This window comes from Sorex fumeus, unplaced genomic scaffold (assembly GCF_029834395.1).
Source record: "Sorex fumeus unplaced genomic scaffold, SorFum_2.1 ptg000072l, whole genome shotgun sequence".
NCBI classification, from domain to species: domain Eukaryota; kingdom Metazoa; phylum Chordata; class Mammalia; order Eulipotyphla; family Soricidae; genus Sorex; species Sorex fumeus.
This window is the reverse complement of record NW_026606129.1, coordinates 11,903,806-11,916,817: the sequence shown is the minus strand read 5'-3', so window position 1 is coordinate 11,916,817 and position 13,012 is coordinate 11,903,806. Positions and strand designations below refer to the sequence as shown.

Below are 13,012 nucleotides of genomic sequence, written 5' to 3'. Positions count from 1 at the left end.
TCTCTGGGGGTGGGGTGGGCCAACATAGACACCGACTATACCCCACAGCTGGGGTCAGCTGTGTTCCGCTTGCGTCCACTGAGACCCAGGGAGCCTCAGGTCAAAGCAGACCCACGTGGGCTGAGGCCGGGGATAGACCTTGTGTCTATAAATCACCGACGTCAAGAACCTCATTAAGTCACAAATGGCAGGGCCAGGGCCCCGCCATCCCGCCCGGTGTGCGCCCAAGGTCAAAGCCAGCGTGCCGTGATTCCCTTCCAGCCCCAGCCAGCTGAGCACTGGAACGCGGGCGCGGGGCGGGATTGGGCGGCTCCTCCCTGGGGGCGGGGCGAGGCCGCGCGTGCCGACGCCCAATGAGCAGGCGCGGGGCCCGCCCCTCAGGGCGTGGCCTCCGAGGCCGGTGGCCAATCCTCTGTGACGCAGGCGCGGCGAGGGGCGGGGCCTCGCGGCCGGAGCCCCGCCCCCGCGGAGGCGGCCGCGCCGGGGGTGTGTCCTGGGCGGGGCCGCGGCCCGCCCCGCCCGGTGGCGCCGCGGTGACCAGCGCCGGGAGGGCTCGGCCCCGGGATGTGAGTGCACCTGGGGTCGGGGTGCGGGGGGCGGCGTTGGGGCGCGGCGCCCCTCCTGCAGGCTGGGCGCCCGGCGCTGGCCGCGCGGGGTCCCGAGCGGAGCGGGGGGCTGGGCTGGGGGCGGCGACAGGCGCGGGTCTGACGTCGGCTGCAGCCTGGGCCAGCTGTGCCCCCGCAGGGGCGGCAGCTGGGGCGGGAGGGGGTGACAGCTGCGAGCGGGGCTCGGGCGGGCCCGGGGGGGACCCCGTTGGGCCCCAGCCTGCACTGGGCACGGACCGCAGGTTTCTGGAAACTGCCACGAGCAGCTGCCACCCGCGGGCGCTTCCTGGGCTCGGCCGTTTCGCTGCGTGATTTTAACCCTCAGAGCAGCCGCGAATCGGGCCCGGGAGACCCAGGTGTTGGGTGATACTGTTGTTGTGATGTGGCATGCTGCGGTGGCTAGGCCGCCTGCCAGACACCTGCCTGCACACGTGCCCAGACCCGCCCTGTGACCTTGGGGACACGCGGGCCCTCACCAAGCCTGGGGGTGGGTGGCATGCCGGGGAGATCCGGGTTTGATGGGGCAAGGCGGGCATGCCTTGGCTCCCACGCTGATGGTGCCCAGTGGTCTTTTCCCCGGCCAGGAGCTGGTGGGACTGGGTCAGGGCTGGGCCAGCCCGTCCGGCCGGTAGGAGGTGGCCACTTCTGGCTCAGGCTGTCCCTGTGTGTGTGTGTCTCTGTGCCCTGGAAGGCCACACCCAACCCAGCTGTACCAGGATGTGCCCGAGTCGTGCTGGCCCATTGTGTACTCCCCACGTTACAACATCACCTTCCTGGGCCTGGAGAAGCTGCACCCTTTCGACGCAGGAAAATGGGGCAAAGTGATCAGCTTCCTGAAAGGTACGGCCGGGGGGCCCCTGCCAGGCCCGCTTGCTGCCTCTGCGGCTGGTCAGAGTCCCCACCTGCGCCCTTTGACTCGAAGATGCCAGTCTCAGCCCTCAGACTGCCCCTGGCCCCACTACTGGGATTCTAGTGGTCGGGAGTCACTGTTACCACATGGCTTACTGTCCAAGCCCTTGGTTGGGTCGGAAATTCCGTCCTGAAGAAGGAACCTCCTTGTTTCTGCCCCAACCCAGAGGCCCCTCAGGAGAGGCGATGGTAAAGGGAGCCTGAGGGAGAACCTGGCCTAAAATAACATCACACTGCCTCTGCGTCTTTAAACCCAGCCCCAGAGGCCAGAGAGATAGCACAGTGGGCTGTGCGCTTGCCTTGCACAGGGCCAAGTCGGGTCTGATCCCCAGAACCGCACCCCCAGACACCTCCAGGAGCATCCCTGAGCCAGGAGTAAGCCCTGAGCACCACGGGGTGTGGCCTCCCCCACCGCCCACCCCTCCCCCAGTGAGAAACAAAACCCGTAGACCTCCCAGCAGAGCCTCAGGTTAAGCAGTCAGAGAACAGTGGGGATGAATCATACTTTCTGGTATTTTTTTGCTGTTAACTTTATGGCAAGAGGGACCGGTTTTCCATTTACTGTAGTGATCAGAGTAATGGAAGAAAAATAGTAGCATAGAAGAGGCACTGTGATGGGGAGAGCCTGCCAAGGGCCGGGGCCCCCTACTACATGCTGCCCTTTGCCTTCCGAACCGGCCTATCCCTGAGCTTGCTGCTCATGTGGCCTGAGTCACTCACATGGACCACAAACTATAGTACACAGACCACAGCACAGACCACAGACCACAGCACAGACCACAGCACAGATCACTGACCACAGACCACAGCGCACAGAACACAGACCACAGACCACAGACCAGACCACAGACCAGGGACCATAGCACAGACCACAGCACACAGACCACAGCACAGACCACAGACCAGACCACAGACCAGGGACCATAGCACAGACCACAGCACAGAACACAGACCACAGACAACAGCACACAGACCACAGCACAGAACACAGACCACTGACCACAGCACAGACCACAGCACAAAACACAGACCACAGACCACAGCACAGACCACAGACCACAGCACAGACCACAGACCACAGCACACAGACCACAGCACAGAACACAGACCACATCACAGACCACAGACCACTGACCACAGACCACAGCACAGACCACACCACACAGATCACAGCACAGACCACAGCACACAGATCACAGCACAGAACACAGACCGCAGACCACAGCACAGACCACAGCACACAGACTACAACACAGAACACAGACCACTGACCACAGCACAGAACACAGACCACTGACCACAGCACAGACCACAGACCACAGCACACAGACCACAGCACAGACCACAGACCACAGCACAGAACAAAGCACAGACCACAGACCAGGGACCACAGCACAGACCACAGCACACAGATCACAGCATAGACCACAGCACACAGATCACAGCACAGAACATAGACCACAGACCACAGCACAGACCACAGCACACAGATCACAGCACAGAACACAGACCACAGCACACAGTCCTCAGTGTAGACCACAGCACAGACCACAAAGTACAGCACAGACCACAGATCACAAAGCACAGCACAAAGACCACAGCACACAGACCCCTCTTGCACCCCTCTGTCTCCCAGCAGCTTGTCAGAGGGTTTCTGTTCCCCTCATCTGTCCGTTGAGGAAGGAGGACATGGGCAAGGCCTAAGGCATCACTGAGTAAAGAACTGGAATTTCTGGAGGCAGTGGGGAGTCACAGAATGTCCTAGGTGGGGGTGTCTTGCTGCCTGTGGGGTGTCTATGGGGCCATTCAGTTTCTGCCAGGCCCCCTCAACGCTGCCCCTGTCCCTTTGACTGTCCCGGCACCCAGAGCATCCTGGGCCACGTCTCACTGGGCCCCTAGAACTCCTCTGGTTCTTGGCCTCAGTTTCTTCTGTTACAAAACAGAGCAGCCCTTACCAGGTGCCTGCCGGGGTGTCGGAACCAGCGCTTCCCAAACGCGGCCCTGGCGAGCCCTGCGTGCACCATGCAGTTGCCTCTGACCACCCGCGTCATCATTTTCTTCATAGTTTTTCTTGACTTAGCCTTTGTCTGGAAAGACTCAGCAGAAACCTGCTGTAAGAAGAGAGCTCAGGGCAGTGTGTAAGGAACTTGCCCGCAGCCGAGCCCGGTTCGATCCCTGGCACCACCCATTAGGGCCTTGGCTTCCTTCACAAGTTATCCCTGAGCACTGCCAGGTGGGGCCCAAACTCCCAAAAGGAAAAAGGAAAAGAGAAGAAGAAGCCTCCTGCCGGGCCGACGAGGAGAACCAGTCGCACCTGCCCACGGCGAGGGTCACGGCGGAGCCCAGGCCTCGAGGGGCCAGTCCAGGCTGTAGCCGCTTCCTGCAGACTGGGGCGGGCTGGCCTTGTTGCTGTAACAGAGGGACAGATGGGCCGAGGGGTGCAGGGGGAGGCTCAGGGGGCTGCCTTGTGCTTCCAGAAGAAAAGCTGCTTTCGGACAGCATGCTGGTGGAGGCCCGGGAGGCCTCGGACGGGGACCTGCTGGTGGTGCACACGAGACGCTATCTCAATGAGCTGAAGGTATGGGCCGGGTTCAGGGGGGTGGCCAGGGGCTCTCAATGATCTGTAGGTACGGGCTGGGGTGCAGGGGACGACCCCTGGGGGTAATCAGTGAGCTGAAGGTATGGGTCGGGGCGCTGCCCATGGGGCTGTTACACTTTGTTTTGGTTTTAGGGCCACACCTGGTGATGCTCAGGGCCGACTCCTGGCTCTGTGCTCAGGGCTCACTCTTCATGGGCTCAGGGGACTGTTTGGGGTGCCGGGGATCCAACCCAGCTCCACTGTAAAACTGCTCCACTTTGGCCAAGTTCACAGCTGTGCGCCGTCTTCCCTGTGAAGGACTTGTTAAGATGCCCGGGCTAAGACTCACCGCAAACTCCCGCTAACCAGTTGGAGTTGGGGTTGAGCGGGAGCACCCTTCCCAGGGGCAGCTGCCATCAGCTCTGCTGAGAACTGGCCTGACTGCTGAGAAGCCGGAGCCAGGGACCACGCAGAAGGGGCCGGGCACAGGCTTTGCATGAGGGGCTCCAGGCTCCATCCCCGTGTCGCCTGGTCCCTCAGCATTGCTGGAACTGGCCCCCAAAAAAGAAAAAAGAGAGAGAAGGCAATGTGGCCAATTTCCCGTCAGTGCTTGGTGCCGTGGGGTGGCACCTCGTTCCACGACGGGGCCCGCTCCCCACGGCCGCTGTGTGAAGCATGAAGTGTTAACCGAGGTCACCTGTTTCCCTCTCTGTTTTTTAATCCTTCCACTGGTGCAGATTTCTGACTCTGGGGGCCAAAGAGATGTAGTCCCAGGGGTAAGGCACTGGCCTTGCAAGCAGACTGCCTGGGTTTGATCCTGGCACCCCATCGGGTCCCCTGAGCCCCTCCAGGAGTGATCCCTGAGCAGAGCCGGGAGGAAGCCCTGAGCCCAGCTGAGTATGGCTCAATAAACAAACCAAAAAGCTGTGACTGTGACCCAGCACCTGGGATCTGGGGCGGACAGCAGCACACAAGGGGTGAGGGGCCCCCGAGGAAACGGAGCTGGGGTGTCGCGCCGCCGAGGTGCAGCTGAAGGAGAAGTTTGGTCCCCAAGGTGCGTCCTGCTCTCTGGGCCCTCTGCCAGGTGAGGGCAGACTCCCAGCTCGGCTTCTCAAGGGCGCGGCTCAGCCCACGTAGGGGTCCTCTCTCCCTCGGCTGCCTCAGGAGGCCCAGCGAAGGGCTTGGGACCCTCATTTCCAGCAAGTTCTCCCAAGCAGCTGGCCGGGCCCTTGGAGAAGCTCCAGCCTGCTATAGGACAGTGAAGGATTTCAGGGGCACGTGCAGCTACCTGGCCTCACACCTTCAGCTGTTACCTGGAGCCGGACCTGCCCCTCGCCAGTCCCTCACCAGACGTGAGGCACAGCCCGTGGGTGCCAGCGTCTTCCTCCTCCTCCTCTGCAGGAGGGAACTCGGGGCTTGGTGCTCACTGCCGCTTTGTCAGGGTCAGAGACAGGAAGTCCAAAGCGGGGGCCAGAGATCACCCGTGGAGATGCTCAAGGGGTCACGTGCGGTGCTGGGGACTGAACCAGAGTGGCCACCAGGAAGGCACGTGCCCACACCCCTACATCATCTGTGCGGCCCCCACATTTCTCATTTTTAAATGAGGCGATCAATTAAAATTCACTGGGAAGGGGCTGGAGCGATAGTACAGCAGTGAGGGCTCTCGCCTTGCATGCGGCCCACCCAAGTTCCATCCCCGGCATCCCATGTGGTTCCCTGAGCACCGCCAGAAGTGGTTCCTGAGTGCAGAGCCAGGAGTAAGCCCTGAGCACCCCCCGGGTGTGGTCCCCCCCAAACCAAAAACATCAAAAACTATTTACCAAATAAAATTCCTGGGGAAACGGCTTCTGGTGGCTGGTGGCTCAGGGTGGAGCTGCCCCGACATGTGTGTGCGTGTCCCAGGGCTGGCAGCTGAGCCGTGTCTCCCAGACTGACTTGTAGGAACCTTTTCTCGAGGGTGAAGGGTCCTGCCTGGCCAGCTCCTTTCTGGGACCATCCTTAGATGCCTTGTACCGCCAGCTTCGCTTCCTCTCTGCCGACCGCTGGTTTGCTGGGGCTGGGGCGTGTGTGTGTGTGTGTGTGTGTGTGTGTGAGAGAGAGAGAGAGAGAGAGAGAGAGAGAGAGAGAGAGAGAGAGAAAGAGAGAGAGAGACTCGGTGCCCTCCCCACTCACTCCTACAGAGCCGACTCTGTGCTGGTCAGTGGTGGGATCGGCAGCACTGCCTTGGCCCTTCCTGTCTGAGCCTGTGTGTTCGGACACTCACAGATCCCAGTCCTCAGGGCTGGTGGAAGGCTGCACGGGGGAGGGGGGGGCGGGGAGGGGGCGGGGGGAAGGGTGGGTCCTTCCTTGTCCCACAGCCCAGACATACGCCCCTCCCACTGCATGAGGAAGCCCCGAGCTGTGGACACGGCGGGTGCCCACCGGCAGTGGGCACACCCAAATCTGGGACAGGCGTCTCCTGTGTTCCGGGTTGGGCCCGTTGCAGCCAGACAGGAGAGGGCTGGGGATTGGGACGCCAGAGATGGCCACGGCACCAGATTCCCCACGGAGGAAGAGTCTCTGGTGAGGTGGGGCAGGAGGCCTGGCTCCACTAAATGTGTGACCCTCCTCCTGGGGCCCTGTGTCCCCATTACCCGGTGGCTAGGCCTGGCCCCTTCTCCATCAGCGGGGAGCTTGAAGCCTGCATTTCTGCTTCTGGACACTAGAGGGCAGGTCGGGGCTTGCAAGCCAGCAGGGCCGGGAGCCTGGGCTGACCCAGCTTTAAGGAAACTGTTCTTATCCATTTACTTTGTACAATATTTTTTTTTCTTTCAGTTTTTGGGTCACACCTGGCAGTGCTCAGGGATTACTCCTGTCTCTGTGCTCAGGCACCATGCCTGGTGGGGCTTAGGGGACCCTCTGGGGTGCTGGGAATGAGACCTGAGTCGGCCGCATGCAAGGCCAGTGCCCTACCCACTGCACTATCTCTGTGGCCCCTGCCCAGATTTTGAATCTGGGGGCCAGCCGACCTGGGAGTCTCAGTTCCTACCAAAGGTACTGTGCCTGAGCCGGGCGCCCCTCGGGGTGCCTGGGAACCATCCCCACGGCGTGGCGCGGGGGGACGTGCTTCCAGCAGGCGGTCCCCGACGACACCTGCATTTCTCCCCACAGTGGTCCTTCGCAGTCGCCACCATCACAGAAATCCCCCCGGTGCTCTTCCTCCCCAACTTCCTGGTGCAGAGGAAGGTGCTGCGGCCCCTTCGCACGCAAACTGGAGGGACCATCATGGTAGGTGTTGCGCGGGAGAAAGGCCGAGCTTTGGGGCCCCCTTGGGCTGTCCCGCCCACAGTGCCTCTTCCCTCCTAGAATGAAACCAGATCCTCAACCTTCCTCGGGGCCCTGAGACAGGCAGCCTGACCTGTCTCCAAAAACCTCTCCCATCCCAGGCTTAGAAATCACCGCAACCCCCAAGCCCCAACATTACCGTATTTGCTGGTCTAGAAGATCCAGTCTTGTGCCCCTCCCCCAAGATTGCACCCTAGAACTGTGGCTCAGTTTTACCATGGAAAACCAGCCCCCCCAAGCCTTCATGACGGAGGGTGCCCCCTCACCTCAGACGGTGCAGCAATAAAGAACAGCCACAGCAGGATCAGGCATCACCTATGGCCTTTACTCTCCCTTTGTGTTTGTTGTTGTTGCTGTTGGGTCACACCTGGTGATGCACAAGGGTTACTCCTGGCTCATGCACTCAGGAATCACTCCTGGCGGTGCTTGGGGGACCATATGGGATGCTGAGAATCGAATCCGGGTCGGCTGCGTGCAAGGCAAAGGCCCTCCCCACTGTGCTATCGCTCCAGCCCCCCTCCCTTTGTTTTGATTTTGGGCCTCACCCGGCTGTGCTGCAGGCTTACTATGCCTGCTTCCGCACTCGGGGAGAACCTGGGGGTGCCCGCGAGAGAATCCGGTGCCCTGACCGCTGTCCCAAAGTGCTGACCCCTGTGTCCTGTTTTTGAACTTGAGCTCACACTGCTTAGCTACGGGAGAGAAAGGAACATTCAGATTTAAATGCACGATTGAACCCACACCCGATGGAGTCCCCCACAGTTATCCTACTCACTTGCCCGTTTGCAGATTTTTTTAGGGTGCATTTGAATATGACTGCCTGTCTGAATTCTCACGGGGTCAACTGCATTTCCACGAGTGAGCCCTGGTCTCCCCCCTGGGGAGACACACTGAGGTCCAGGAGGCCCCTGAGCAAGCCTCGGGCTGAGCCTTCCCTCCTCCCTGTTCCCTGGAGGATTGCGAGGGGCTTCTGTCCCTGCAGCTCATGCAGCAGCCAGTGTGACCCTCACTTCCCAGACTCCCCTCCTGCTCCCCACAAGGGCAGGAAGCAGGGATTGGGGGGTGAGCAGAGGGCCTGGCTATCCGCACCCCTCACTTGGCTGCATCTGTCTCCAAGGCAGGGAAGCTGGCCGTCGAGCGAGGCTGGGCCATCAATGTTGGTGAGTCCACACGGGGTGTGTGTGTGTGTGTCTGTGTGTGTGTCTGTGTGTGTGTGTAGGGGGGCAGAGGGCAGGGAAGACCTAGACAGCTGGGGCTCTCCTGGGGGCTCCGTACTGAGTCCCTGGGAGGGGGGTGCAGGGTGGCCGGAGATCCCCTGCCTGGTCACTCCCTCCTACCTCCAGGCTCCAGGGGATCCCCCATAGGGCCACCCCAACCCTTCCTGCCAGTTCTGGGGGGAGGGCGGGGAAAGGGCCAAGGAGAATCGCCTTGGTGGGGGGGGGGAATGGACTGGCTCTGACTTGTGCTGACTTGTGGGGACCCCCTGAGGTGTGTCTTGCTCTGGACCAGGGTGGCCGGGGTCACAGGAGTCCGGTGGAGGCCTAGTGGGATGGGGACGCGGACTCAGAGCAGGGCAGCGCCTGGATGGCACAGGACCTGAACCCCGCCCTTCCTCCCACAGGGGGCGGCTTTCACCACTGCTCCAGTGACCGGGGCGGGGGTTTCTGTGCCTACGCGGACATCACGCTGGCCATCAAGGTGCCCAGGCAGGCTTGGCCCTGGGAGCCCTGCAGACCCTCCCTATTCCCACCCCCTTCCCCATGTCACCCAGAGGGCAGGGTGGCTGGACACTTCCTAGTGTCAGTGCCAGGAGGAAGAGAGGAGGAGTCCAGCCTGCTCCACCGCTGGCCTGGGGGTGGGGGGCGGGATTCCATCCACCAGGACCCCGTGCTCAGTGAGCAGGGAGGAGCCAAGGGTCTCATGCTGTAATAATGGGATGTGGTGGCACTGTAGTGCCTGCGGGGTGCCCGGTGTCACTTTTCCCTTCTCTGTGGCCGCCCTCTCTGATACCTGCTTGTCACAGAACAGGAAACTGAGGCCAGAGCTGGCACTGGCCCCTGCACAGGGGCCTCCAGTGCGCCCCCAAACTCCCTGCGGCTCGGGCGAGGCATCAGGGTGGGACGTGGTGCCTGGTGTCAGCCCCTGCAGAGAGTCAGGGGCTTGGCCAGGGGGAGTGCAGGGAAGACTGGCTTCCTGGAAGAGGAGGCATTAGGACATGGCCTTATAGCGGGGGCGGAGGTGGGGAAATGTGGAGCGGTGCCCACCCCACGCCCACATTCCCTCAGGAACCCCAGACTGAGCCTTGGTCTCTGATTGTCCCAGTAACCATGAAACCTCATCCTTCAAGGCCCCAGCTTGTACTGCCTCCTCCAGGGAGCCTTCCCTGACCAGCACCTCCTCTAGGTATTCACTGTCCACCTGGTGGCTTGAGTACCCTCAGGCCTGTGTGACCTCGTGCCTCCCAGTCCCCCAGGGGCCACTGGTCTGGGGATGCTCATATCTCCCCTCTCCTTGGGCAGTTCCTGTTTGAGCGTGTGGAGGGCATCTCCCGAGCCACCATTGTTGACCTCGATGCCCACCAGGTGAGTGTCCATGGGAGCCCGGGGTCAGGCAGAGCGAGGGTGCAGCTCCTGGCCCCAGGGACACCCTCTGGCCCAGCTGCCACCTCCTCACTCCTGGGAGCCTCAGGTGTCCAGCTCTGTCCCCTTCTGTCCCCCTCAGCCGGGTCTGCTCTCTGCTGCGTCACATCTGGGTTCACCCCCATCCCTCCCGGCCACCCCGCATCCATGGACACGCCCTCTGCCCCCGCCAGGGCAGCCGTGGGGTGCAGGGCTGTCCCCTCCTCGGAACTCAAGCCCCAGTGAAGGGGCAGCCCCTCCTACGGGGGTTGGGGGTTACTCCCTGAGGTCACATGACCCTGAGTGACCCCGAGTGACCCTCAGTGGCTCTCAGTGACCCTCAGTGACCCTGGTCAGGCAGTTTCCCAGCACATCCCTGGGTGCCCTGTGATGCGGGCCGGCCCCTGCCTGGCTCCTCCATGAGAGATGAGTAGAAAGGGCTGCAGGGTCCCGGGTGGGCCCCGGCCAGCACAGCTGCTCTGACCACAGGGCAACGGGCACGAGCGGGACTTCATGGGCGACAAGCGCGTGTACATCATGGACGTCTACAACCGCCACATCTACCCTGGGGACAGCTTCGCCAAGCGTAAGGCGGGCGCGGGCACTCTGGGGGCGGGCACAGGTGCTCTGGGGGTGGCATGCCTGCCCCGGCTCCTGGGAGGCACAGGGGTTGGGGGGTGGGGGCTGGGGGGGTCTCCGTGCTCAGAGTCCAGAGCCGTCTCTGCCACGCCATGCTAGGGGGTGCAGGGTCCCGACCCAAGTGGTTCCCGACCAAAACTGCTCCCTGGCTCTCGGCTCTCTGCCAGGGTGGGCGCTTTCCACTTTGGGGACCGTCCGTCACCCCTCGGGGAGGCAGCATGTGGCTTGCATGGTGGAGCCAGGTCTGGCAGTGCAGGGCTTCAGGTTCTGTCCACGGCACGGCCAGGTGTGCCCAGTGGGCCTTGCTGCAGCGCTGCCCAGGGGGAAACCAGAAAGGGGACAGAGATAAGATAGGTCAAGGCAGAGTCTGCCTTTCCCCACATGCCCCCCACCCCGCCCCAGGCTCCCTGGGGCACCATGCGCTCCCCTGAGCCCCGAAGCATCATCAGGGCTTCGAGGGGCCTCACACTCCAGAGCCTCGCCCTGCAGGGCCTGAGCAGCCCCTGTGGTTGGCACCTGCTGGCCAAGTATCACAGAAGTAGCCCCGGGGCCTCCTGACCCCCAGACCCTCACTTGTCCCCCTCCCTGTGTGACCTGCGCAGATAGGGACGCTGTGATGGGCACAGCCACCACTGCTGCTGCCCCCCTGGAACAGGAAAGGGCAGAATAGCAACATGACAGCGTGTGGGAAGCGGACCCCACTCCCGCAGGCCGGCATGGAATATGCAGAAGGCCCAGCTGCCCGCCAAAAAGGCAGAGATGTGTGGGAGGGGTGCAGGGGTAAGGGGCCCGCCGTGCAGGGAGGTGCGGGGGGAAGGGGTCAGCTTGCGTGAGGGGCCACCCGGGTCCCCCTCCAGCACCCCATGGTCCCAGGCATCGGGCTGAGACACAGGAGGCCTGCGATCATCGCCTGGCCCCAGGAGCACCACTTGGGTGTCCTGGAAATAAAAAAAAAAAGCAAAGGCAGGAACTCCGAGGAGTGGAGGGTGCAGACCTGCTGGTGGCATCAGGGTCCCACAGGCCGCCTGGCCCCTGGCAGGCTGGAAGCTGATGTGTCCGAGGGGCTTGCTGTGGGCCCGGGGCAAAGTGCTTCCTCCTCAGCCTCCTCCCCACCCCCTGCCCCCTGCCACCCTGGGGAGCTCCCGTCTGGCTCTGTGTTGGGGAGGGGAGAGTCAGGCCAGGGTCACGTGGGCCCGTCCCGCTGGGTTGCTGACCCGAAGTGGGCAGGGCGCCCGTCCCCCCAGCCTCTCTTTCCTGTCTGCCGGCCGCTGTCCCCTCAGAGGCCATCCAGAGGAAGGTGGAGCTGGAGTGGGGCACGGAGGACTCGGAGTACCTGAGGCGGGTGGAGAGGAACCTGCAGAGGGCGCTGCAGGAGTCCGCGCCCGACGTGGTGGTGTACAACGCGGGCACCGACGTCCTGGAGGGTGACCGACTCGGGGGGCTGGCCATCAGCCCGCAGGTGAGGCTTGAGGTAGGGGGCTGGGTGGGAGCCTGGGGTGGGGTCGGAGGAGCAGCAGGACTTCCGGACCCCCTGACCCCCCCCACCCCCCACAGGGTGTAGTGAAGCGGGATGAGCTGGTGTTCCGGGTGGTCCGCGGGCAGCAGGTGCCCATCCTTATGGTGACGTCAGGCGGGTACCAGAAGTGCACGGCCCGCATCATCGCTGACTCCATCCTCAACCTGCACAACCTGGGGCTCATCGGGCCCGAGTCCCAGAACCTGTCCTCGCAGAGCTCCGATACGCCTCTGCTGTCCCCCCAGACGCCCTGAGCCCGCCGGACTGGGACTGCTGGCACCTCCCTGGGCCCGGTGCCCCTGCCCGCTTCTCTCCCGCAGAGCGTGGGCCATGGGGGCGGCAGCCTGGGGAGCCCAGGGAGGGGGGCGCTCCCTGCCTGAGAGCCGCCCCCGAGGGCTGGTTCTGTCCCCTGTGCGGGATGCAAAGGCTCTTCCATCCCAGTCCAGGAAGCCCCTCAGGGAGCCCTGGGCCTGCTCAGGCCCCTCAGAGGGAGGGCAGACCCGGGTCCGAGCCGCAGGGAGGCCTGCGGGGTTCTGGCTCGCCCAGAACGTTGAGTGGAGGAAGCTCCTGGCTCCCTGGTCTTCAGGGAGACCCTCAAGGCCTGGCTTACAGGGCACACGGCCTGGGCAGCAGTGCTGCATTCTGGCCAGCAGGGGGAGCTCCGGGCCCGGATGGCCCCTCAGAAATAATGACTCTAGGGTCCGCAGGGGTTGGCCAGGGTCCCAGGTGGTGAGAAGGGAGGAAGGCCAGCAGTGGTCTCCCCTATTTAGGAAGAAGGTGGAGGGGGTCAGTGAGATGCCCCAGGGGCCCTCTGACCCCTGGGGAG

The 13,012-nt window shown here is 62.9% G+C and overlaps 1 protein-coding gene across 1 annotated transcript; it reads left to right on the top strand.

Annotated features, from left to right (window-relative positions):
• The first annotated feature begins 434 nt into the window (after window positions 1–434).
• Window positions 435–12,447, top strand: HDAC11 (histone deacetylase 11). Its single transcript, XM_056129723.1, has 10 exons — window positions 435–566; window positions 1,297–1,445; window positions 3,992–4,092; window positions 7,243–7,359; window positions 8,531–8,573; window positions 9,035–9,111; window positions 9,933–9,995; window positions 10,521–10,617; window positions 11,951–12,129; window positions 12,225–12,447. Coding segments are annotated over exons 1-10 (1,044 nt in total). The 5' UTR covers window positions 435–564; the 3' UTR covers window positions 12,441–12,447.
• The last annotated feature ends 565 nt before the right edge of the window (window positions 12,448–13,012 follow it).